Below are 26,621 nucleotides of genomic sequence, written 5' to 3'. Positions count from 1 at the left end.
TCGCTCTCTTCTGGCCGGAAACTCTCTATTTTGTTGTAAACTCCCTTTCTTTCAATAGATCTCACCGAAGCTCGCTTTCTCTCAACGGACTCTTGCCGAGAAATCTCCCTCTCTCGCCAGATCTATCTCGCCTCGTCGGGGGTACTTTTAAGTGTTTTGTACCTCCAACGAGGCGAGATAGAGAGTTTTCGGCCAAAAATAAACTCTTTGCTACCTCTATCTTAGCAAAAGTTTTTTAAAAAAAAAAAAAATTGAAACTATCCACTACCTCTCTCTCACGATAGATTGCCGGAGCTCGCTTTCTCTCACTGGATCTCGCCTAAAAATCTCTCTCACCAAATCTATCTCGTGGGCCTATTCTCTTCGGAGTGAACTCGGCGTAAAACCTATCCACCATGAATGTCTTAACTTAATGACCTTTAAGCCGATCTATTTGTAGTAGCCTGACCAAATGGTCTCTTGAGCTTTTACTTGTACAACTTCATGAGTGATTCAAACAATAGTATATTAGTAGATTGAAATCTCTTATAGTTTCTGATGGCTAGATGCTTTCATTTGGAACCATTCATCTTTAACGCCTAAGGCCATCTCCAGCCATTAAAGTTAAAGTAGCTACTCAAAAACTACAAATATTTACTTTAGCTATTCCAACAGTTAAAAACACTCCAACAACACTATTTATTCTACTCTTCATTTTCTTAAAATATTGTTTTTTAATCATTTTCTTTTATTTTTTTTTATTTCTCTCTCACTCTCTGGTCTCCATCTCCATCTCACTCTCCGGTCTCCCCAACCCCAACCCGTCGAGAGATAGATGCCATCCTCGCCCAGGAGGCAAAGCCCCTTCTAGAAGGCTCAAACCAAAACACCATCCTCACCATGCGATCTAAAGAAGATGGAGATCGAGATCGAGAGAGAGAGTGACGGTGGGAGATCGAGAGAAATCGGGAGAATACCCGAGCGACCCGTGAGACCCAGAGGATGATCGGAGGTCCGATCGCCGGTGGATGGAACTAGGTGGACGCCGGCGAAGCTGGGGGCAGGATTCTGGTGGCCAAAGAAACATGTGATGAGGGAGAGAAAACATCGGTTGGTTGCGGTGATGATTTTGGTTGTTTTCGGTTGATTTTGGTTGTTCTAGAATATGCGTTTCAGTTGATTTCGGTTTGGGCAATGGCCATGCCCACATTGCCAGCCCCAATGACGGAGATCTTGGTTTGGTGCTTGGTCGGGGACGGAGAGGCGGCGCTGTGGAGTGACAGAGAGGGAGAGCACCGATTGCATTGGATTCTCGTCAAGGCCAGAACGGAGTCTCTGGCAGCCTATGATGGCGTCGAAGTGGGGGACTCAGGGGGAGACCAATAGAGATGAGAAGTGAGGGAGAGGGAAGCGGGTGAACGAAGAAGGAGAGGGATGCGGGTGGAGGTGGAGGTGGAGGTGGAGGTGGAGGTGGAGTGACAGAGAGGGAAAGGGAGAGAGAGAAAATATTAATAAAAAAATCATAAACAGATGAATAGTGAATAGCCAATGTTGGCTATTCACTGTTTAATGTTAAAGAGAAAAAGTCATAGTGGCTAATCTGTTGGAGGGGAAAAAATGCTCAAAATAGTCAAATTTGACTATTTTGAAATATTTAAAGCATCTACTGGAGATGCTCTAAAGAAGTAGAAATTTATTGCCATTTTTTGGGGTTGTCATCTATAGAGTCTTGGATTGAATTTTTTTATATACATATGATTGTCTATCAATATACTTATATCCACTAGGCATTAGGCCCAATTAACTAAAAAGATAAAGAATATGTTAGGACAGTTTTTAGTATGACCGTGACAACTCACTCCTCTATGATGAACTTGTCGTACGTTCTCTGCAAAACAAACAAGGTGAAGAAGATACACTGGGGGTTGGCTGGAGTTCCTCCCTCCGATGCCTCAGTTAGTATTTGAGAGAAAGGTAGTCTACCTCTATAATCCAAAAATTTATTTCTCTTATACCTGGAGTATGAGATGTATTTATAGTGTTGAGCTTGCTTAGCAAGTAAGCAATCGCTCGGGACCTACGCTCAGGAATCACTTTTTGTCTTGTCATCCTTATCACCTGCAGTAGCCTGCCATTCTTATCACCTACAGGAGATATTTTTCAGCGATCTGCACAAGGCACTGTGGTACATGCACTTCGGCGCCACAATGCGCCTTTCGAGTTCCCGAGACAACCTTGTCCCGGACCTTAACTTTGCAACGGCCCAATTCTCCTTGGGTTGATTCTTACCCAACCGGCCCATGACTCTCCGGATGGGCCAATCTAAGTAGGATTTATTCCCAATAGAATCCAATGGACACATTTAATTATTCTAACTTGAACTCATCAATAAAGCTTACTCAATGAAGGAGAGGATCCTAATGCTGAATTTGGGGGGTTGGGAGTTTGGAGAAGTGTCTAATTCTAGATGATGCTTATGTTCTTTCCTTATTCATCTAATTCATGTTTTCCTACTAATAAACTTTACTTGATTTTCAATTGGTTGCTTTTGGTTTCCCAATACATTCATTTTGAGTGAATGGTTGTGTTTGCAATTTTTTTTATAGGTTCTAGCCAAAGATGTGCAAAAAACCGCACATTCATGAGGCAAATAACATACTCCATTTCCATGATTAAGGAATTTGTCTCAGCCTCCAAACACACAAAATTGAACACATAACAATTCGTTTTCATAAGAAGAATTACATATACATTGTGATGCAGATGGCACATAAACTCCCTTCCCACATAATTCATCTTATAATAGTCTTCAAGTCATTGAAAGCTTTTCAACAATCAAACCCCCAAATTAAGAAAGAAACCAAAAGGGGGATTATTTGAAACTCCAATCCCTCAAATTCGAATAATTATCACTTTACTATATAGATCCAGCAAGAAAGACCCAAGGAGAAGAGAGAGAGTTCCGACGAGATCTGACAAAAAATATATATAATATATAAAGGGGATGGGGGTGCGATTAGTAGCTGCATCCGCATACCCTCAAATCGCGCCGCATATGCAAATAATGGGTTTTGATAATCGCATATGTATCCATATATGCGTATAGTGGGTGTGAGCGGTTATTATCCGCTGCATTTTCACCCCTATGGCACAATACATCTCTTGGTTAGTACCTTCCCTCGGGGGTTTCGTTCCGGCCTTTCTCAATGCCTTCTTCCCCACTGTGGTTCTCACTCTGGTGGAGTCCTGCTGCAATGGTTATACCGCCTTAACTGAAACCTATTTTATTGGCTTTTGTTCCTAGAACCCACAAGGATGTTTCAATTATTTGACACATTCCCTTTTAATTTCTCTTTACTTGCACTGAATAAGTTGTATCGGGGCTTATTGTTGGGTTTTTTAGCCTTTTTTTCAGTAATTTTCTTCCCTTCCCCCTTTCCCTCTTTATAATCTTAGAAGAAAAAAAAAGCTACAAGTAATCTATAATATTTTAGAGTAAATATATATAGTCACTTAACCTAAGATAAATTATGTTGGTATAATAAATTTATTTGTGAGTCCCACTCAGACAGCCCCTATATGAAAAATAACTTAACAATATGAGTTAATTACAAGAGTGTTATAATATAAATTAGGAGTAATTACATTTTCCCCCAATGAAATACAAACTTTTGCAGAAGTCCCCCATGAACTACCAACTTGACCAAAATAGAGCATTCAACTACCACAGTTACATGCTTTGCCCCCTTCCGTCAGTCAGAGTGGTTAAAATAGACGGTCAACGGGTCATGTACGGTTCACATGCCATCTAAGCATTTTTTATGCCCCTTTTGCCCTTAGCTATTGAGGTTAAACGATTGTGAATAAAAAAAAAAAAAAAAAAAAAGGAAAAAAAAACAATTAAAAAAAAAAAAAAAAAAAAACAAAGACAAGCTACATGTCTCTTTTTGAAGCTTGTCTCCCATTTCAACTTCAAATAGCAAGAGCATGAGAGAAGAGGAGGAGGCGGCGAGCATGAGAGAGGAGGAGGAGGCGACTTTCTGAAGACCAACAATGTCATGTTCACTGAAGAGCGAAGCAACCTCTGAGGAGCCCATGTGCCGTTATGGAGTACCTGCACCTTTAAAGACTTCCTTCACTAAAGGTAACTTCGGCAAGCTATTTTATGGTTGTGTTAACTACGAGGTAAGAATTTTTTTCATAGATTTGTAAATTTCGGACGTGATTTTGGACATGACGGGTTCTTCTCTTCTATTTTGTAGACAATGGGTAATTTTTTTTAGGGTTTGAAAGTTTAGACTTTAGATAACTTCGGCTGGTTGTGTTATACGAACATGATGAGTTATTCTCTTCTATTTTGTAGACAATGGGTAATTTTTTTTAGGGTTTGAAAGTTTAGATCTTAGATCCGGATTATTGTTTATGGATTTTGATTCCTAGATTTGTTTATTGTTTTTGGACAATGGGTAACTGAAGTTTTTGAAGTTGAGCTATTTTTGGGCAATGGGTAAGTGAAGTTTTTGAAGTTGAGCTGTTTTTGAGCTATTTTCATGTGTTTGAATTTTTAACCACTGTCTCTATGAGCCGAATGTCATTTGAATTTTTTTCATGTGTTTGAATCACGTTTCTGAAGTTGATTCATTGACTATTGTTTTTTAAGAAAAAAAATTGTTTAATTGTTATCAGTATTTGTTGGAGAATTAAAGAATATAACTAGCTTAACAGAGTGATATTTTTCAAGTGTACTATCAGGCAATATGTGGTTTGAATTGAAATTAGTGATATTTGGGGTGAATGAATATGTTTGGGGTTAACCATGTGTACAATGCAGACTATAATACATTCATGGTTTTTTTTTTTTACGTGTTTCAATTTTTAGACACTTGCGTTTACAATATGAACATAAGTGCCCCTGCTAATATTAATGAACTAACATTTGCCCTTTTAAAACATAACAAATTATATTATCTACCTACTGGGAAAAAAGAAAAAAAAAAAAAAAAGAACGAAGAAGTAACATTAAACATAACGATGACAAAAGTGTTATGACAAAATCCAAACATTTGTTTGAATGCATTCAAACCTTGATAAACCATGATGGACCCAAGCCAAATTTTATAAATGTTTAGGTATGCATATCATTTTAAAGTTATGGTAGATAAATTATATTCAACTCAAACATTAAGTTAAGATTTCACGTTTCTCAAATTAATAAGCTCATGTAACCTAGCCTAGGGTTTTGTTCTTATTCTTTTATGTTCTTAAAATGTTTACATCATTGTGATAATATAAGGTATTGTACTATTCAATTTAAATTCACATCTTTTAGGTAGAATTTTTGTATTTATTTAACTTTTAAATCTGTGACATGGGGGATTATAGCTTAGGGTAGCACAAATTGCATTCATAAGCAAATTCTCATAGACTTTGATAAACAAATGAAGGTATGTTTAAATGTAAGGTGCAAAGTTGATGGGTGTCTTGACTTTAGAATGTATAATTTTGTTGAATTTTTTCAAAACTGATAAACTAAACCCTTATTTATATGGCCTCTAATTTGAATAAGCTGGTCGCTCATGCAGATTCTTCCAATGGAAAGATACTGAGATGTGCGACCATGCGAAACGAGTGTAGGATCGTTTGCAACACAGGGACGCGAGGAAGAGGTTGCAGAATTGAAGGCCAAGCTAGAGATTGAAGCAGTTCGATATGACATGCAAGTGAAAGTTTCGAAGACAAATAGTCAATTTTTGGCATTTTCCTAGATTTTTTTTGTTGTCTTCCTAGGTGTGTTTTCGAGCAATTATTATGGTGCATGTAATGGACATTTGTCCTACAAACAGCTATCATGAAAGAAAAAAAGTCTTTTGTTCTTAAATGTCACTTGATTCACTTTGGAATGACAAGTGGGTTTGTAACCTTTTAATTACTAGTGTGTTTAGAATGACAATTGGGTTAATAACTTTGTAAGTAATAGTGTATTTGTAAACATGAAACAACAAATTGGTAGCATTAATAGGAATTTGGCTGGTAGCATATGGTAGTTCAATGCCCTATTTTGATGAGAGTTGTAAGTTGATGGTGACATTTTGACAATTATTGGTAGTTCATGAGGAAAAAATGTAATACTGATAGTTCATGAGGAGAAAATTTAATTACCCCGTAACATTATATGGCATGTAATTTGGTATTGGTGATTGTAAATCGGTTCATTATTCCATGTAGATATAACAACTTGCTCTCAACCAATTAAAATAGTTGTATAAAAATCACAAGACATTTCCAAACACCACATATAAATTAATCAACAAATAGCTCTTCTCCAAACACAACTAACACCAAGAAAATGGTCCTCCCAAAAACCCATCAAGTCTATACCTACAACAACAACAACTACAAATAGAAAATAAACACAACCAACAACATTATACAACACCAAATCAACAACATCGTACAACACCAAATCTACAATGTTATAACACCCCAGAAAAATACCTAATAATTAGAATTTTATAAGAATATTATAATATATTTTTTATTGGGTGTAATTAAAAGAGATTAAACTTTTGATATAAAATAAAATAAAAAATTGGCAGAATAGAGGGACATGTGGGATTTTTTTTGGCAAGTGAGTCGGCTTCAGTTTTTTTTTTTTTTTTTATTATTATTATTTCTGGACGTCCTTAATTTGCGTGGCCTGCAAGTAATAGAGTCTTCTTCTTCAAGCCACGTCCACCCTGTGTTCCAATTTAAATACATTGTGGCCTCTCTTCTTCTTCACCTTTTTACTCAACATTCCAGAAGACAGTATACCCTTCCTCTTCACCTCTTCTGAACTAAGAAGCTTACAAATCAAAAGAAGCCAACATGTATTTTCTAAGCTTTTTTTTAGTACATTCTTCTTAGCTTTAAATATATTTATATAATTTTTTTTTTCTTTCTCTCTCTCTCTCTCTCTATCACCCGAATTACTCACTCAAGGGTCCCAGACCCATTATTTTTTTTTTTTCTCTCTTCTTTTTCTTTCTTCCTTTTCTTCTTCCTTCTCTGTTTTGTTTTCTCTCCTTCCTATATCAACCGAACCAAAGAGAGACAAGAGAGATGAGGAAGAGGCTGAGTGAGTGGGGGAGGGAGAAGACTCAGCCGGTGGGCTGGCCACCGGATTGGGCGAATGACGCTGCCGGGCCGACAGGCCAAGGCCCCACGCCGGTGACGCCGAAAATGGTCTTTTCCGACGATTTTTTTCGATACCCATATTGTAGAACACTCATTTTCTTTATGGGTAAGTGAAAATCTTAGTTCTTTTCCATATTTAGTTGATTTCTGAAAAGGATTTAGAGCAGGAACTTGTGGGTAGACCGAATGGGTTTTGGGCAGAATTTTATTTTGTTCAGATGGGTATATATATATACACCGATAAAACTCTTCCCCTGATTTTTAGTTTGGTTCAGATTTTGGTGGATTTTGGGAGCTTGATTTTAGTTCCCCTGTTTTCGGTGAAGGCCTGATTTTTGGGAATATTTTCTGCTTATGGGTATAAAGGTTTCTAGGAGGTGAATTTGTTGATTAATGGATTATTCTACTTAAGAGATTTGTTGGGTGTTTTGGACGGCTGATTGAATGTTTTTTTTTCCTATTCTCTGTAAATGTGTGTATTCTTGAGGACTAATTGTAAATTTGTAGTGATATTTTGTTTTGGCCGAATAGTTTTTGTAATTGTTTTCATGATGTTTATAGGAGGACCGTAAGTATTGGTGTTAGGTGACCATTGACAAAATTCTTCATATGTCCCAAGCTTCATATATATGATTTTTCTAGGATTATTTAGTATCGATGACAAGATTTTTAGATGTTATATAAGGAATTATATATATATTTAAGTACTGTAGTATAAGCTTTAATTTGGATAGAGAATTTTATACATGCAAAAATTTACTAAATTTTAAGACTTATAGTTATTTGTTATAAAGGATATAATATAAATGGTGTACTTTTATTTAAACTTTTATCTAAAATTCAGAATACCCATCTAAATTTACCCTTGTGATTTGTATAGGTAGAAAGACATTCCAAACTTTGGTTCATCAAGGTAAGGGGACACAACACCAAAAAAACCCCAACAAAATTTTATTACAAATCTTTTAAGAAAGTGTTGGAGAATTTTACGAAGCATTTACTTACGTGATTTTAATTATTTCAATTTTAAGCTTTTATTACTCATATGTTATAATTCAAGAATTTTGTGCATAAATTACAGTTATGATTAAGAGCATTTTAAAGTTATGATTTATGCATAATTACAGTTATGATCAAGAGCACTTCCAAGTTATGGACTATGCATACTTACAGTTATGAATAAGAGCATTTCAAAGTTATGATTATAGAGCATTCCAAAGTTTATGATTATACATGAATACAATTTTGAATAAAAAGAACATCTAAAGTTTAAAATATGCACATGACTATAGTTTTGAAAACGGCTCTTACAATTTTAAAGTAAAGTATACAGTTATAGCAGAGCCTACAGAATTATAGAAAACGTTCATGTGCAGTAATTGTTTAACCCTGAGGCACAATTACAGTTATGATCGGTACCATATAGGGTAGCATGGCAAGCACGCCGAAAGACGGTGTGTGCTACCGGACGGGGTTGGCCTTCACCTAGGGAAGTTCCCCAACTCGACGACTCTCCCCTGTGACGACAGGCTGAGTCTATAGGTCCTTTGAACAAAGCCAACGTGCTCCGCTCACGGGTAATAGCGGTGTAGAGTCTATAAAGGGGTAAACTACAGTTACAATTTTTAAGAGAAAATAAATGAAAAGAATTTACTTGATCATTTATAAATTTCTTATGCTATTATTCATGTTTCTTGTTCATTTTTTTTTTAAAAAAATTATGTTTTAATTGTTAGTTATATTATAGCATGTTTTATTTTTTTGGTGTTATGCTTTCCTTACTGAGTTGTCGAACTCACCCATTTTCCTTATAACCCTTTTCAGATGAAGGTTTATATCATTGTCATGAGAGGGAGGGTTCCGGTGGGACTCCTCGTCATTAGTGATCCACAGATATGGCCATATCAATGGGAAACTTGGATCCACTGCTCAGTTGATTAGCAGAAGATGTAGCCATCAGTAAATAGTAGCAGTTTAGTTCCTGGGGACTCCAACGTTGACATGGACTGTAGAGCTAAAAGATTAAAGTAGTACAATTTTATTTTGTTATGGTAACTGTACGCATTACCGTCCTTTAAGTAGTTAGGAGGTTATCTAGCAATTATGATTGTTAGCTTTTTGTATTACCTCCTTACTTTTGAGATGTAATAAACTATTAACCCAGTGTAATATTTTTTTGATACTGCTAATGTAGATAGTATAATTAGTTATATTACTCGTGTCTTGGGACACTTTGTCTTTATTTTTACATAGACTCTCTTAATTCACGTTTTCCCTTATATCCCAAAATGGGGGCGTGACAACATTGTACAACACCAAACCAACATAGTCCATAATCACAACAACAACAAATGTTATGATGTTATATCATAAACACAACCAACAACATAAAGTGTCATTTCATACATAACTTAGGCCTACTTGTTCCTTCCACAATTCCAACAACAAAAGTTACTTCATAAACACAACCAACAACATAAATTGTCACTTCATACATAACTTAGGCCTACTTGTTCTTTCCACACTTCCAACAACAACAAAAGTTACTTCATAAGCACAACCCACAACATGATTTGTCACTTCATACTTTCAACAACCAGCAACACCAAAATAGAGGTAATTACTATTTTCCAACAAACTGAAACATCAACCAAACACAATTTCCCAAAACCAATCAAGGCTGCCATATTGGTCTTTTCCCTTTGTTTTTAGTTTCCATTCGTTGTAGACCTTTCTCCACTGTTGGTACCACCACAATTGTTGACCTCCTTGCTGGTTCTCGAATGACAACTTCGGATGCTCTGACCGGTTTCCGAGTGACCACTGCTAGTACAGTTGCTAGTTGACCAGCATCAGGAGTGAGGTCAACAGTTGGTATCTAATTGTTGGAATTGGGCTCCTTAAATGTTGCTAACAACCTACCAGACCTCCTGGTAGGTTCTGCATCACCAGATTTAAGGCCAAATGTCTTCTATCTGACACGGGCAATTGTGGGCTTCCCTGCCTGTGAAATACATGATGAGTTAGCAATTCAAAATCTATTTACCTATAGGGGTATATGTGTAAAGCTGTATTTACTTACAGCTGTTTGGTTTCCTTTAGGTGATGCCCGAGTATGCATTGAGAGAGCTGGAGTTGTCTTTCACATTTAGTAGAAGCAGGCTGCATATGCAACATAAAACAATAGAAATAACACACACACACACACACACACACATATATATATATATATATGTAATAAAAAAAAAAGTTACTGATACCTACAATAAGAGCAGTAGATGCATGTCTTTTTTTGGGCCTTGAAATAGGCTGTGCAGGTGTAGACGACTGTGTAAGCTGTGAATCATCAAGAACTGGCTAAGAATGAATCTGTAACATAAAACAAACAAAGTTCGTAAAATCATTAACTTGGTTGGCGATGACATTTTATTATAAACATATATTTAGGAAATAAACTTACATCATCAAATGTCAACTTTGTTGCAGTTCTCGTGGGTATACTTGCCTGCGAACTGCTTCGAGTGGACACTCTCTTCCTCCTAGGGCAAGTCCTGACGTTGTGGCTAGCCGCCCTACATTTCGAGCATCTCATTGTTACACCACCCTTCCTCATGCAATGTGGATTTCTTGGCTCATCCGAACCCCTTCTCCTAACCTTCTTCGGCCTGCCTGGTGTAGGTCTAACAGTAGGTGGATCCACTTCATCTTGGCCGGTTCTTACCCATTGGTCTTCGCTTGGCACTAGGTATATCATTGGGTCGTAAGCCTTCTTGTAACTCTCAACACTATAATACCGATGCAGATACTGTTCAGGTTTGGCAAAATGATATAATATGGCGGAGATGGCATGTGGGCATGGAATGCCAATCATGTCCCACTGCCTGCATGTGACGTCCCACATCGCCTGGGAATGAGGATGTGCTTATATGTATAAATGCACCATTTATGACACAACGCGTTTTAAAGCTGTGATGGTCACGAACTTATCAGAACTCCGCAGTTAAGCGTGCTTCTGCGAGAGCAATCCCAGGATGGGTGACCTTCTGGGAAGTCTGGTATGGGGAGCCAAAAGCAGACAATATTGTGTCATTGGGGGTGGGTCATTACAAAATGGTTGGGTGTAAGGAACAAAGCCTTGAGGTTGAGGGTTCAAGTAGTCCCAAGATACCAAAGAGGACAATATTGTGGGTGGGTCACCATGGCTGCGGCGTGCTCTGATACCACAACAACGTGTTTTAAAGCCGTGGTGGCAATGAACCTATCAGAACTCCGCAGTTAAGCGAGCCACTGCGAGAGCAATCCCAGGATGGGCGACCTCCTGGGAAGTCTGATATGGGGAGCCAAAAGTGGACAGTATTGTGTCATTGGGGGTGGATCGTTACAAATGGTATTAGAGCCATTGCCCAGCCTAAGATGATGGGAGCGTGCACAAGCCCAATGAGAGACGCCAGCGGGGACGCTGGGTCCAAAGAGGGGGTGATTGTGACGTCCCACATCGCTTGGGAATGAGGATGTGCTTATATGTATAAATGCACCATTTATAACACAACGAGTTTTAAAGCTGTGATGGTCACGAACTTATCAGAACTCCGCAGTTAAGCATGCTTCTGCGAGAGCAATCCCAGGATGGGTGACCTCTTGGGAAGTCTGGTATGGGGATCCAAAAGCAGACAATATTGTGTAATTGGGGGTGGGTCATTACACTGCACCCACAACTACGATGCATCAGGTCAACGACAAATGTGCCCTTACTGCACTCCACTTCGAAGAGTCCCTCCCCAGCATACTGAGCAGTACACTCTCCAACATCCTTTCCACATTCTTTCAACTTTGCCAATATCTTGGGGCACCATTCCCCAATATACTCTCTTATTCCCTGCCTTTTCTTTTGGTATCGCCGCATCAACTTCTTCCTAATCAACTCCAGTATGGTAATGATTGGCTTGTCTCGGACTTTGATAATATACGAATTGAAGCACTCACATAGGTTGTTCATCATCAAATCGCACTTTAGGGCTGTGTCAAAAAAAGCCCTAGCCCAGATATGTGGGTCAATCTTCTCCACATAATCATTAGCAGTTGAACTCAATTTCTTCAACTCCGCCATTTCCCTGTTGAATCCATTAACGGTATAAACAGCAGCTGCCTTCCACAACTTGTCCTTTAGCACCAATCCTTTATGCCCACCACCCCTAAAGTTTGCATACATATATGTCTCATGCATATGCGATGCGGGGCACTTGGTAGCATTGCCTCGAAACTTGGAATCAAACCCTACGCACAAAACAACATAAGACAAATAATTAAAAAAATAACAGAGTTAGCTCCAACCACGAATGTCAATGCACAAGTGAAAATGTATGTAGAAACAACAATAATTTAATATTCAAAGTCAGCAAACAAACATACCTTTTGCCTGTCTGATGTCCACTCAATAAATCCATTTGGACCAAGGTCAGCCACCAATGTCTCTAGAAACCAACTCCAACTATCTTTTGTTTCAGCTTCAACTACAGCCATTGCAATGGGATAAATGTTGTCATTCGGATCTCTCCCAACAGCAGCTAACAGTTGCCCCCCATAACGTCCCTTAAGAAAGCAGTTATCAACACCTATCACATGCCTACAAGCTTGTCTAAAACTGTCTTTACATGCTGCCAAGGATATATACAACCATAGAAAAGTGGGTGGGACATCTAAAGTAAGCCTTTTAACTTTCATCAATATTGTACTCCCTCTATTAGTTTGCCTCATAGTTGCTCAATAGTCACATAACCGCTTGTACTGTTGTTTGTTCTTACATTCTATCTGTTCTTTGGCCTTCTCCTTAGCCCTATACAGTTGTCTAAAACTGACTTCCACATTCCATCTCCTTTTCACATCCTCATAGAGAGCTACAATTTGATAGTTTGGCTGTGTCTTGAATTTGTGGACCATCCTATCTGCAATCCACCTAGAATTTACAATCAAAGACTTATAACATCTTGTTACACTGGTGGTTAGGGTTCAGTGACTTAACCAGAAAAGCCATCTCACTCGATGCAGATGCACCATAAACTCTCCAATGACAACCCATGGCCCTATTCCTACAAACTCCAATCATTCGGTCCCTATAATTTTTTGTGAACTCAACATCCTTCCCCCTAAAAAAATTGTATTCCCTCACAGCTTTCATGAACTGACCTAGCTGCCGAATCAAATGACATGCCCACCTCCAAATGCGGGTCTTCCATGTCCACATCTTGAAGCGAAGAATTCCTAGTAACATACTCAACCCCACTAATCGCCTCATACTCCTCATCACTTTTAGGAGGAGTTGCCAAAATATCACTTCCAGCCAACTTAGAGGATACCTCATCCTCTTCATTGTCATCCAATAATCGGGGTGCCGGAGTAGCCGGACCGCTTGAGCCACCAACATGAGTGGTCTCTAGTTGAGCTGCCTCCTCATGGGCACCCTCCTTATCACCACTATCTCTGTCATTCTCACCAACAGTCTTTTCATCAAAATCAATAAAATCATGCCAATCATCTCCAAATGTGGAAGAGTCACCTCCACAGGCTGATGTACCAGCTACTGGTTCATCAACAGTATCACATGCATCGTCATCATCACTCATCACTGCTTCCAGTATGGGTCATTTAAAACCTTCCTCATCCTTTCCTCTCCACTATTCTCACCCACATTTGGGCATACTGCTTCATCACCAACATTTGCCAAAGAAACCGTGTACAACATAACAAGTTTTTCGCCTAAAAAGGCATCAGCCATTTTAAGGACATCCTCGTCAGATGTTAATAGAACCAACCCATCATCTAATTTTTTATAGGGTTCACGATAATAAACTAGGTCACCTGGTCGGTATCCAAGCTTTTTAACTATTGTTTCGATCTCAATAAAAGACAAACGATCCATTTCATAAGACTCTTCGTACAACCCTATATTCCCTCCAACATACGTGCACCTATATCGCCGATCAAACTGACCCCTATAATGAACCCTAAAGATCACTTCATTGTTTGCCATTGTATATGCCAATTGCTTGACACTACACATATAACATAGAAACTAATATGAGTACTTGCGAGGATAACTTAATTAAAAATAGAGAAATAATAATAGTAATAAAAAAGGAGAAACTATTAAGATCACACTCCATGGTCAGTTTTAAGATGATTGCCTTCCTATAGAAACTCAAGTATTGCAAATTACTAAATTCAAAGAGATCATTTGTTGACAAAAAAAACTTTGAAATAAAATACACTTATTTTTCTGTGTCTAGGTGAGTATCCAAATTAAAGATAGGTTTTCATATCATTTTCAAAAAAAAAAAAAAAAAGAAAAGAAAAAATAATAGTTAGTATTTTATTTTTGGTGCATGCATAGAATCCATGAAATGCCAAGGTTTTAATTCATCTTAATTTCTTACTAACTAACATATCAAATGAAGTTGGTTCGTTATTGACTAACTTTATTGTTTTAATATCACAATTAATTAAATAGAGGTCTCACTTAAAGAACTACATATTCAGCATACTTTGTTGCCTAATTTGATGTCATATTCTAGGTAACAAAATTAGATGCACATTAATCAGTGACTAACTTTATCGAGGTGTCACAAAAACATTCAGCATACTTTGTTACCTAATTTAATGTCATATTCTAGGTAACAGAATCAATGGCACATTAGTCGAACAAGCAAATACTTATGGTTCTCATAGTAGTTAACAGCTGAATTTGAATTATTTACGGTTCTAAGTTGCATTTGAACTAGAAATCCACCATGTAATAGAAGTGTTTAAGTTCATGGTTACTAAATACTTAGTTGATGCAGACAAAGCAAATTTTAGTCTCTTTTTTTTTTCTTTTGGCTGTCTTATTTAATTATGCATGAAACAATTAATTAAATAGAGGTCCCACTTAAATAACTACATATTTAATCATGTTATTTAACGAAGAGTTGTTAATAAAATATACAAAAATAGTTGCAAACAATAATGTAAAACTTGTTGAATTACATCTATGTTAGGTCAGAGTGTATACAATAACTCAACACATCCATGTACATTCGAGACCACTTAAGAGAAAAAATTAATTACAAACAAATAAATGGGTACCACCGACAAATAATCACAAACAATCATGCGGGACCTTTAGAGAAAAAAACAAGAAAAAAAAAAACCCAAAAGCAATAAACAATCAACAAACTCATCGACTTTATCGCACAAAACAACAACAACCACACAGAATGTCGAAGTGAAATTTTGCTTTTACTCCGACAAGAAAAAACACATTTTTTAATTTAATAAAAAAGTGAAAGTCAGACGATAACTAAAACAAGTGCGACTTTTTAGTGCGAATCTTGGTTTGTTCTGACTTTTTAGTGCGAATCCGACCACGAAGTGCGAATCTTTAGTTCTAGAAGATTTTTAGGGTTTCTAAAAGTGTAGAAGACGATTTTTTTTTTTTTTTTCTAAGCATGTAGAAGATTAGTTGTGCGGCGCAATGGGTGATTAGGGTTATCTTGGGTCTTCACGGGGCATTCCAGACATTTTGGATGATAATGTAAGGGCATATGCGTAATTCAACAGGGATGTATTTTTCAAATTCGGACTTTTTTTATTGAGGGTATTTTTGTCTTTTCAAAACCACAACTGAGGGCAAAAGGGAGAAAAAAATCGGCTTAAACGGCACGTGAACCACACATGACCCTTTGACCGTCTATTTTAACCACTCTGACTGACGAAAAAGGGGCAAAGTATATAACTGTGATAGTTAAATGCTCTATTTTGATCAAGTAGGTAGTTCATAGGAGATTTCTGCAAAAGTTGATAGTTTTTTGGAGGAAAAGGTAATTACCCCTATAAATTAAATGATTAAATTCATTGTTTCTTATAAGTTCAAACTTTTAGGATAATTGGTGATTTATATCATGTTAAATCACCACTTATCTAAAAAAATTTAAGCTAATAGAAGGTTTAAGTTTAAACAATTAATCAATATTCTAACACTAATGCTTGCCACGTGGCAAGCATCTGGAGGTCACATTTAGAAGCATTTTCTTAAAAGAAGGCCACTCTCTGAAAAATGAGGGGCAGACTTTCTCTCCCAAAATATTTATATTCAATTATTTTGTCAAATGTCATACTGATTTTAGCATTAAAGTGTATTTGGTCTCTTCCGAAACGGGCGATTTTTTTATGACCATGTCTTCTATTTTGCAGATCACTGGTCAGTGGTCACCGAGGTCCAAAAAAAAAATAGTGCCTCAACAAATTATAATAAGATGCCAATAGCAAAGAGCTACAAGCAAAAACCAAACACGCACAGAGAGCAACAAAGGAAAAGAATTTTGTGCACTTATTTTCGTCCTAATAAATAAAACGCTTTCCAGGGACAGTGGGAAATTACAGCGACCTAAGGGGCGGTGCGCAATGCGCACCCCGTGTAAAGTAGGGATCTCAGGCCGTTGCGACCCACCACACTCACATTATATAAATTTCCCGCCTATAGTTTTGATTGGGGCAAGAACAATTTAGCGATCGCGACCTCTCTCCACTAAGGCTATGTATTCTTCTGCGATTGCGATCGTTTGCGTCCGAAATTTCGGCTAAATGTTCAAAAATTGAAGCTCTTTGATTAGCCTTCCACCCTCGCCAAACAAGCCGTAAGCAATTTTTCTCTCGTCTTCTCGTCGTCAAATAGATTTTCTGATTTCAGTTCGTTTCAGTTTGAACTTGAATTTTGTACAGACCATTTTGTCTATGCTCTGATCTCCGTTCGATTGTTTTTTTTTTTTTTTTTTTTTTTTTTTTTTTTCTCTTTGGTGTGAAATGTAAATCTACGATTGTTGGGAGGTTGGTGTTGTTGATTTTGTTCAAATCTTCTTGCTCGCGACTCGCAAACTTTGGTGTGTATATTTGATGTGTGAGATCGAGAACCTAAAAGTCCTGTAGGATTTTTAACTCCTGAAGTTGAATTTGCGTTGGCCTTTCGGTTTTTGTTTTTGATGTGTTACATCAATGGAACAGTACATTTGAAATGCTAGAAGAATAGGCCGCGAAAATTAGGGCTTACTTCTGCATATTTGTGTTGGTTCGTACCTAATTGTACGAGTAAGCTTTTAGTTACTTCGAATTATCATTTTCTTTTTCCTTTAACCCTCTGTTTAGTTGGTGAGAAACCTGATAGTGAGTATTATTATTATTATTATTATTATCTCTATATAAAAGAAAAAGAACAGAAACGGCTTTTCTAAAGTGAGCCAAGAAGTTGGATGAAGTTGAATTCAGAGGAGCAAATTTTTGATAAATTGTAGAAGAGTTAAGGTTTAAATTGCTTGAGTTTGCTTCCTCTTCTCAGTAACCAAACTGAGCATTATGGCTTTTCTCCTACTTGCTTCTTCATCTAAACTGTTCTGGTTACTTTCAGGTCACAGCTGGTGGTGGTTTCAATCTGGTTTCTTCTCTGTTCTAGTTGCAATAAATGGAGGTTGATGCATCGCAAAATCAACGAGATGTAAGCATTCACTAACTTAGACTTTAGAACTTTGCTGCTGATAGAGGTGTGATTCAACCCGACTATTTTGTCTCTTAGCTAAAGTTAACTGCTATAAGCTTTACATTTTGGTCCCAGCATTTTCTTTCTCTTATTGATGAATGGGATTGTATATATTCATTAGTTTACGAATATGCCATGTCCTTTACTGCATAAATAATCACTTCCATTGTTTTTTAATAATGGTGTCCGCTCATGTAAGTTTTACTTGATGAACGTTTTGGTTTTACTCTGTATTCATCATGGCTGCATCTGGTTGTGAATAATTGGATTTGATTGAAGTCTCAGTTCTGTGTTATTTGAAAACCTTGCTTTCACAGAAATATTTACTTATTTAATTATGCTTTTGGGTGGGGGTGGGGGGGGGGGGGGGGGGGGAAAGTGTTGTGAGTGCACTTGTGAGGTCTGCGTTCCACATTGGCAAAGCTTAGGCTTTTGGACTAGAAGTGTTGTCTTAATATGTATATTAATTTACTCTTGGTTGACTCCCTAGATGATTATCTTCCTAACAATTGGCATCATAGCTATGGTTAGCTTCTGTTGTTGATACGAGTATCTTGGTTTGACTTTGGTAAAAGAGTTTGGTTCCGCTCTTGGAGTACGCGTGACACTCTTGTGTAAAGGACTCACACACGAGGGGGAGTTTGGTCAATGTAGAAGAGACTCACAAGTGAGGGGGGGATTTGTTGTGAGTGCACTTGTGAGGTTTGTGTCCCACATTGGTAAAATATAAAGAAAGTGAGTAATTAATATACCTTGGTGGACTCAAGCCCATTAGCTTAGGCATTTGGGCTAGAAGTTGTGTCCTAATATGTATATTAACTTACTCTTGGTTGACTCCCTAACAGGAAGTGGCATCTTTAGCATTTACATTCAAATTAAAGTTCATAGGAATAAAAAAAACAGTGGAAAGGGAATTGCGATTTACATGCCCCAATTAACGTGACAAATTGCAACCATGACAAGTTCTTAATAAAATCAGATAAATTGACACCTTTGCAAAAACATATTTCAGGATCGAAAGAGTGACTGTCGGGGTATTGGAAGCAATTATCATCCATCCAGCCAATCTAGGAAGATATCTATTGGAGTTATGGCTGACTCAGTAGCTAAGAGAAGATCTGGAGCTGCAAAGGAAGATGAGGTTGCAGTGCTTAGTGCAGAAAGGATGAATCTTAATTTAGAAAATTCCATAGAAGTAAAAAAGAAGGGACAAGAAGTCACAGCTCCAGAGCAGGGGAGTTCCCCATGGATTACTACAAGATCACTTTACCAACAGGCACCTTTCCCAGAGACTGTTCTTTGTGCTGAGCAACCAGACACTAGTGGCACACATAATAGGCTTAATGGACAAAAAAATGCACAGGCAACATTTTCAGTTCAGTTTTTCACAAACAAGACATCAGTTTTACAGTCTGGTGATGGCAAGCAGAAGAAGTTTGATGGGGTTACCTGCAAAAGGAAGGGAGTGAAGAATGGGACGACAGAGAGGGTCGAGGAATCTACTTTTGAAATTGCACAAGAAATTCACATCTCGGATAAAGTGGTGATAGAAGATAAATCAGATAAAACAGAAAATAGGACTGAAACTTTGAGAATGAAGCTCTGGGAGATTCTGGGCAATGTTTCTTCACCTAATGAGCATTCCAATTCTCAGAGACATGAGGTTAATACCAATAATTTAAAGTTTGGGCAGAGTTCTGATCAAAAGGGTGGTACAGTTGTCAGGCCTAGACAGAATTCTGACACAATAGAAGCTGATTCTGAAGGTTCTGATCATGCTACCAGGAGACCAGTAACTCGTTCCTTGACCCACAAAAGAGCTCCATCAAAAGTGCAAGCTAAGGTGACTAAATGTGGGCCACCCTCTAGTTACATACAGAAGCATCAAGAGAAGAACATCTTCTCCCTAGAAGGAGGATGGTATGGGAAAGAAAATGGTGGCTCCTCAAAGCCTATAAAGAAGAGTGAGAAAAAGAGTACCAGAATTGAGCTGCGCAAGATTTTTTCCCCTAAAAAGGATATTGCACAGCAAGCAAGTTATAGGAGTGAAACGATGCTACCTGTGGAGAGAACATCTTCACTTAGCATTAAAATGGGAGATATTAATGATGAGAGAGAGTGCACTGGACTGGAGGAAAAAATCCAAGAACAAAATTTGCATCTATCACCACTGAGAGACAAGACAGATCAGCAGATGGATTTCAATAGTCCAACAAAAGGGGACCAACAAGACATTGCTAATCCATCTTTTACGAATGTTTTGGATCCACAAGGAACTTTCCAGAGTCCAACATTTGGATTTAAAACACCCATCTCAAGCTCTACCCCAACATCAACTCCGAAAACAGGCCAACTGGTACATGATGCCCCTACCTCAACTCCAAAAACGGACCAAATGGTACATGGTGTTCTCAATCCTGCACCAGCAGAGAGAATATTTACTGTGGGAGATATTCGGAGCTTCAGGACTTTGCGGACTTCAAAACCAGATCGTTATGGATCAAATACGCAGATGGTGTTTTCTGTATCCTCAATTAATTTAGAGGTTATAGTGTTGAAGTTGTTCTGGTTTCTGAGCTGGACTCGTCTTTCTGCCTTTTGTTGTTTCCTTATTGAACTTCAGGTTGATGCAGAGGAGCTAAAATTTTCTCCACTCCAGGAAGCAGCAGTTGATATTGAAGAGAAAGATACAGAAAATAGCCTTTCTGAATCATCAGCTGAAGAGAGGGACTGTGAGAGTTTGGAAGAGGGTTCACCCAGCAATGAAGCATATAGTGGTATGTTCACTTGTAAAGGCTTACGTTAGATTTGTGATAAGTGCTTATTGCTCACTCCATTTACACAACTGATTTTAAAATAAGTTGAATATAAAAAGGGTAGCTCTAGTTGCACTCATCTTTATCTTCTTGAACTAGGGATTCGTGTGCATGGAAACTTGATATACATGAGAAGAAAAGTACAAGAAGCTAAAAATTGAATTTTATCCTATAAAATTAATGTAATTGAGTTGGGTAATAACCACGACCGTCATACAACATTGTAGACAAAATTGGATTTTGAATTTTGTTTACTATTTTTCATTATTGCTTGTGTCTTACATGATTATTATGACAGATTTGATCTGAATTATTACTCACTTTCAGAATTCGGAAGTTTGCAGTGCAGCTGCTAACTTCTATTAAATTTCTCGATAGGGCTTTTGAACAGGGTACTTGGTGCTTTATGCAATGTGAAATTCTCGAAAGCAGCCCGTTTAAGAGAAAAATGAAAGTTGTTTTTCAGTAATTGCCTCTTAGATGATCAAAAGATAAACAACTATATCTCTGAACCTTTGGTAGCTTCTTTTCAAAGAGAATTGAGACTAATTAGATGTGTAAGTGGTGCTCAATCTCAATTGAATAGTGGGCAATAGACCCCTTATGAATATGTCTGCTGAAGCCTTTCATGAACATCCCCACTACTAGGCTCTAGGTAACTTCACATCTTGCTTCCTGAAAGGATCCTGTTTAACAAATCGTCCCACTCCAAGACTGATATTTAGATGTGTTTATGTGACAAAACATCTTCCACATGAACTTCAGTATTGCATCTGCTGTTGCCATCTGATGTATTTGTCATATAAATCCTGTAATTCTTGATTGGTGAAATTTGAGATGGCCAGAGAAGATAAATTTTTTAACGAACAAAATTCTGTAACATTCAAGAGATGTATATAAGATGCAAACTTAAACTCTCCTACTTTTCAACTCAAGCTCAGCTGACTAGTACATGGTATTAACTGTGACCAAAATGTACTGTTTATGGTGTCTGGCACTATCATATTTTGTTGTTGGTGTTGTTCTTCTTCTTCTCCATCTCCTTTTCTTTTTTCTTTTTTACCACCAAACGCATCTCTTCCGTGTGTGTTTATTTAAGTGATAATTTGTATGCTTATCTAATGGTCATCTGCAGGTTGCAGAGAAAGAGATACATCGTCTCCAGAACCTGATGTTGCTGAGAAATCAAAAGTCATGCTTCATTCAACTAAAAGGCTCCGAACCTGTGAAGGCATTAGATTTGATAATATCAGTCCCACATTACCCTCTCCAAAAGGTATGGCTTCCCACATATCTATATGTTCTGCTACTTTGATTCATCTACCAAACATTCTCTTTTATTAGATGCTTCTTTTCATTGAGTTTCTTCTCCATCTCTGTAAAATACATCCAGAAACTGGAGAAAGTGATTGGATCCAAGAACCTTCAGAGCAAACCCAAGAGGCTGCAATGTTGAGGTTTTGCTTCTCCCTGCTATTCAAAACCATAAAACTTCCCATTTAAATTGTAGAATACTTTCCTGACTTTGCAATCTATAGTTGGTTGATTTTTGTTTCTTTTTCAATGTTTTAGGGCTATCAAACTGTTTGCCTTGGAACTACAAAAACTTCAAAGCAAAATTAAGTCAGAGACTACTAAAAAATCGTCTGAAATTCTGATGTCCATTGCTGATGGGATGTATTTGCAGCTGCAGAACCTTGAGGCTCATATTCAGACAGATGTGTGAGTATTTCAAATTGATAGCTTTCTCAGCTCAAGATAATAGTTTCTTATTTGTAATCTTGATAATTTTTTTTCCCCTATAATCTTGATAATGTTTCCAGAGGGAAACTGACAAGCCTCAGTAAATTGAAAAGAAAACGGTTGGAAGCAAAATTTGAAGGTAACAGAATTGTATCGGCAAGACCTTTGCTTTGGAAGTGGAGATATTCCGCTTTATGAAGCTTGACAGTATATACATATATTTTATCATGCAGAGCAACAAAAACAATTGAAGTTGATTCATGAAAAGTTCAAAGAAGATATTAATCAATATCTCCAGGATTGTAGAAGCACACTTGAAGGGATGGAAGCACATCACATAGAGCTTAAGGGAACCGTGGAGAAACAAAGTATGGCAAATCTTATAGTTGTTAATGTGCATATTTGTTTATCGTTTCAATTCATCATTGCAATGTTGAGTTGGCAGATCTGTCAAACTGTGCCTATGCCGATGGTAGTTCAATGTGGCACATCAGCATAATCACTGGGTTAGATGAATCATACGAGGTTGTTTATCATAAACAGAAAATGAAGACTTTCAGAAAAATGAAAAGGAAAATAAAATGAAACTGAAATGGAAATGGAGCTATTGATTCAACGTAGCCCCTTCTTCCTCCTTCATTCATTTAAATAGAAGCCTTACACAAGTATATTCTAAGTACCATGACAACTATTAGTTGGACACCTAGCCTTCTTCTAGAAGGTTTACATACCACTCCTCATCCTCTTAGGAAATTACATATTATTCCACAAACATTCATATATTCACTCGTAACAGAAAATAGGGCAACTTATTTAAATGCAAACAACCGTGTATTTCAAATCCCATGCAAAACACAGTATTCACGTCCTCTTCTGATTGAGTATATGTACACATTTAGTCACCTTATTTAATTTGGGGTTGCATTCACGTAAATATACATAATGCACTCACCTTTGCTAGCATCTTGTCATTTGTAATTATAAGTCGTGTCTGAAACATGTAGCAGCCGGTTACTCTGCTTGCATGGCTGCAAAATATCATGCAGAGAAATTCATGGACTGGAAGTCTTGAACCCTGACCAAGTGGTCAAACCATAAACAATACAGTGAAAACCACGTTTTAGCGTGTACCTTCTAGAAAAAAAAAAAAAAAACAAATTGAAAAGAGAAGTATTAGTAGTTATTTCTTTATAAACTTGATAAGGACGTTCATCGGTGTTGTAGACAAACTTTATGCAGAATTAAGGTATATTTTATTATTTCTTATCAAACAGAAGCATCACACCGAAAGCGTCTCTTGCAAGCTGAAGAAGCAGTCGAGACCCAACTTAATGATGCCAACAGAAGAATCACAGCCGTCCACGAGGCAAGTCTTGTGCTGTTTTTACATATAGAAATTATGAGTGGGTTTCTCATTGTTCTGGGCATGATGTTATTTGGATATTGTATTGCATGCTTATTTGGAAGATACTAGTTTATATAGGGAGCACAATATACATGTAGGTGGTTGCGTATGGTGGTTGGAATCTCCTTCAGCAGGTTTCGCCATCGGTTGGTCAGAACACAAGCATTTGAATGACTCTTCTTAATTATTGCAGTTCTTCTTTGACGCAAACAAGCTGGCTCAAATGGGACTTTCCCCTCCCATAAAAATAGGATGGAGGGTGAGGTCGTAGGTTTAAAACCCACTTGGTGCGCATATAACAAAACAATAAAAAGGGGAATCTGTTGCTTTACTGTGTGCAATATTTTTTTATGCGATGAGCATTTTGCAAAGCTAGAACATCTAATTTTCTTACTTTCAACTTAGTCCAAGGCTTACTCAATGAGAGTAGGGTTCCAAATGTTGTAGCTGGGGATTAGCTTTCTAATATTCTTATGTTGATAGAATCTAATGACTTTCTTAAGTACTTAATAGCACATGAAACTAGTAATACCCAGTGGTTTTGTATATAGTTTAACTTATGTTATTGTTCTAATTCATTGCAGTTGGCAAGGCGAAAGATGCTCCAATTGAAACACGTGATATCTTTGTGTCTGAAGGAGGGTATCCTAAGTTGAAATGCCTTATACTGCTCTATCTAGGAAGACAGAAACTTAATTTGCCTAGAGTTACTGAGTCCTGAAGATATTCATAGATGCAGCTTAGAATTTGCATTCTGGGACTCCTGTTCTTCAATTATACTCTTAATTGTACAGACGATTCAGTTCTCTCTAGATGGCCAGTAACATTGGCCTCGTGGTTCTATGGTGTTAATGTGGGAGGTTTCCTTGTTCCTGTAGACAAATTCTCCGAACACAATCAGACTGCAATCGGTATCAAATGCAATGTAAATCACACACCCAAAAAGAAGAAAGAGTAATTTTTTTTTTTTTTTTTTTTTGAATGAAACACCATCGGAATTTAAGCCATTAGTTATATATTCCTCGTATCTGCTCTTTTAGAATTGAGATCAAAGTATTTATGGAAGTTGGGGGATTCCTTTTACTTGTTCGCAAACGTAAAAATGAATGATAACAAATTTAGTGACTTTTTTAATTTTTTATTTTTTTGAGAGGCTGCTCAATAGATATCTAAGATGTTCAAGACTTTACCAGTTAAGACGAAGCTCTATCATCTGTTGCAATTCTCAAGTGTATGCCACTTGACAAAAGTTGAGAGGGTTTGCAGGAAGAAGCCATTTCATCAGTAGTAGTAGTAGTAGTAGTAGTAGTAGGTAAATGGTTGAGTTATGCTGAAGGAATCTCACACGGCAGATGTTAGAAATGACTCTTTTTGGCAGTAATCAGAAATTGTGGACAATACGGACGCACAACTGCACGAGGCACCAAAACCAAAGAGAGCGAAAGGGAAAATAACTGGTTAAAAGCAATTAATATTGTACAAAGGAGTGGGGAGGAGATGCGTATTATATGTATCTCTTTCGTTTTCGTTGTCGTGGTTTCTCCTCATTGGCAATCCGGGGGAGTCGGTTGTCTGTTTTTGGAAGGTACTATTTGGTGATAAGTCATTATGAAGTACTAATCACAAATTGTGGACAATATGCGCACACGACGCCCCCAAAGCAAAGGCCCTTTTGTTTGGTCGGATGGGTTTGTACTTACGTGTGGAGGAAATTGAAAAACTGAAAAAAGGTTCAGACAAGAAGACTGTGAGGCACGTGAATTTCACGGGAGGAGCACGTGAAGGACACGCTTTTGTTCCACAGGTCGAGAGTTTGATATGATGTTTGAGGGAGGGTACAGCGTGCAGGTGGGATCAAGTCCAAGGAAGGACCCCATGGTCCACGTGGGTATATCATAATTCTTTTGTTTATTGTCAGGGCTATAGTAAAATCCCCATACGTGGGCTTATGGGACTGTCTTTTAGTTGTGTCCTTATCGTAGTGTACCCTTCTCGCAGTCTTTGCTCAACTTCAAAGAGATAGTGAAAACGACAAACATGTCATGTCTCTGTCATTCCTTAATTTCCTTTCCTTGGCGGTGGTTGTAGTCTGTAGAGTAGTGGGAAAGAGGGAAAACTAAAAGAATATGGATGATTTTAGGATACTGTAGAGCACTACGGGATATCAGGGCTCCTTTCAGTGCCTAACTGCCTTGTGCGGATTGTGACAAACCTCTAATCCCTTTAAGATATGATTTTTTACGACTTCAAAAACTCTGGACCATTTTGTCCTTGTGACAAAGTGGTAATCTAGCTAATTTTAAGGTTTTGTTTCTAAAAAATAAAAAAATAAATAAAAATAATAGTTGTTACGTGAACAAAGATAGTCAATAATAATATTTTGGGGTGGTAATGTATTATATCTCAAACTCTTTGTTGATTGTTCCCATTCTCATATTCCAAGCAGCTGTGAAGGCCAACAAATAGAAATTTCCATGTTTAAGTCACTAATTTTTATTTTTAGTAAAAAATTGAAAAATCATAGGAGGCCTTAACTCCTACTTATTAGATTTTGGCTATGTAGTATGCTTTTCTTGGAGTAGGCTTCCATTCTCAAGTCAGTAGAAAATTTTTAGTACAAAACTGAAAAATAATAAGAGATTAAGAGTTCTTAATGCCTTACCTCCTACTTATTGCCGCCGTTGGCCGTTGAGGTCAAAGAGGATGACGTAGCGAAGAAGCGATAAACATGAAAGAAAAATTGTATTCTTGATAAGCACCAACATTCGATCTTCTTAACTTGCATATGTTAATTCCTTAACATTGTTATTTGTTTGATTTTGTGTTGTTTTATTGTTTTCAGGTTTTAAATAAACATGCAATTAATTTCACTGATTTTGGGCTTAAAACACACTTTGAGAAGACCTAGAAGATATGGTTAAGCTTAACCAATCAAAATAGA

At 37.4% G+C, this 26,621-nt stretch overlaps 1 protein-coding gene across 2 annotated transcripts; it reads left to right on the top strand.

The window, feature by feature from the left end:
• Positions 1-16,485: 16,485 nt before the first annotated feature.
• LOC133852372 (meiosis-specific protein ASY3) lies at positions 16,486-24,687 on the top strand. Of its 2 annotated transcripts, none has more exons than XM_062289113.1 (11): positions 16,486-16,823; positions 17,588-17,674; positions 18,729-20,231; positions 20,340-20,493; positions 21,668-21,808; positions 21,926-21,989; positions 22,105-22,254; positions 22,356-22,414; positions 22,509-22,643; positions 23,550-23,641; positions 24,265-24,687. In XM_062289113.1, the coding sequence occupies exons 2-11, from the start codon at positions 17,642-17,644 to the stop codon at positions 24,334-24,336; spliced, it is 2,403 nt and encodes an 800-aa protein (XP_062145097.1). In that variant the 5' UTR covers positions 16,486-16,823; positions 17,588-17,641; the 3' UTR covers positions 24,337-24,687. The 2 variants fall into 2 exon arrangements, with proteins under 2 accessions (XP_062145097.1, XP_062145096.1); XM_062289112.1 differs by having other exon boundaries at positions 18,729-20,240.
• Positions 24,688-26,621: the final 1,934 nt, after the last annotated feature.

The sequence above is a fragment of the Alnus glutinosa genome, chromosome 12 (assembly GCF_958979055.1).
Source record: "Alnus glutinosa chromosome 12, dhAlnGlut1.1, whole genome shotgun sequence".
NCBI lineage: Eukaryota > Viridiplantae > Streptophyta > Magnoliopsida > Fagales > Betulaceae > Alnus > Alnus glutinosa.
This window is presented reverse-complemented; position numbering and strand designations above follow the sequence as displayed.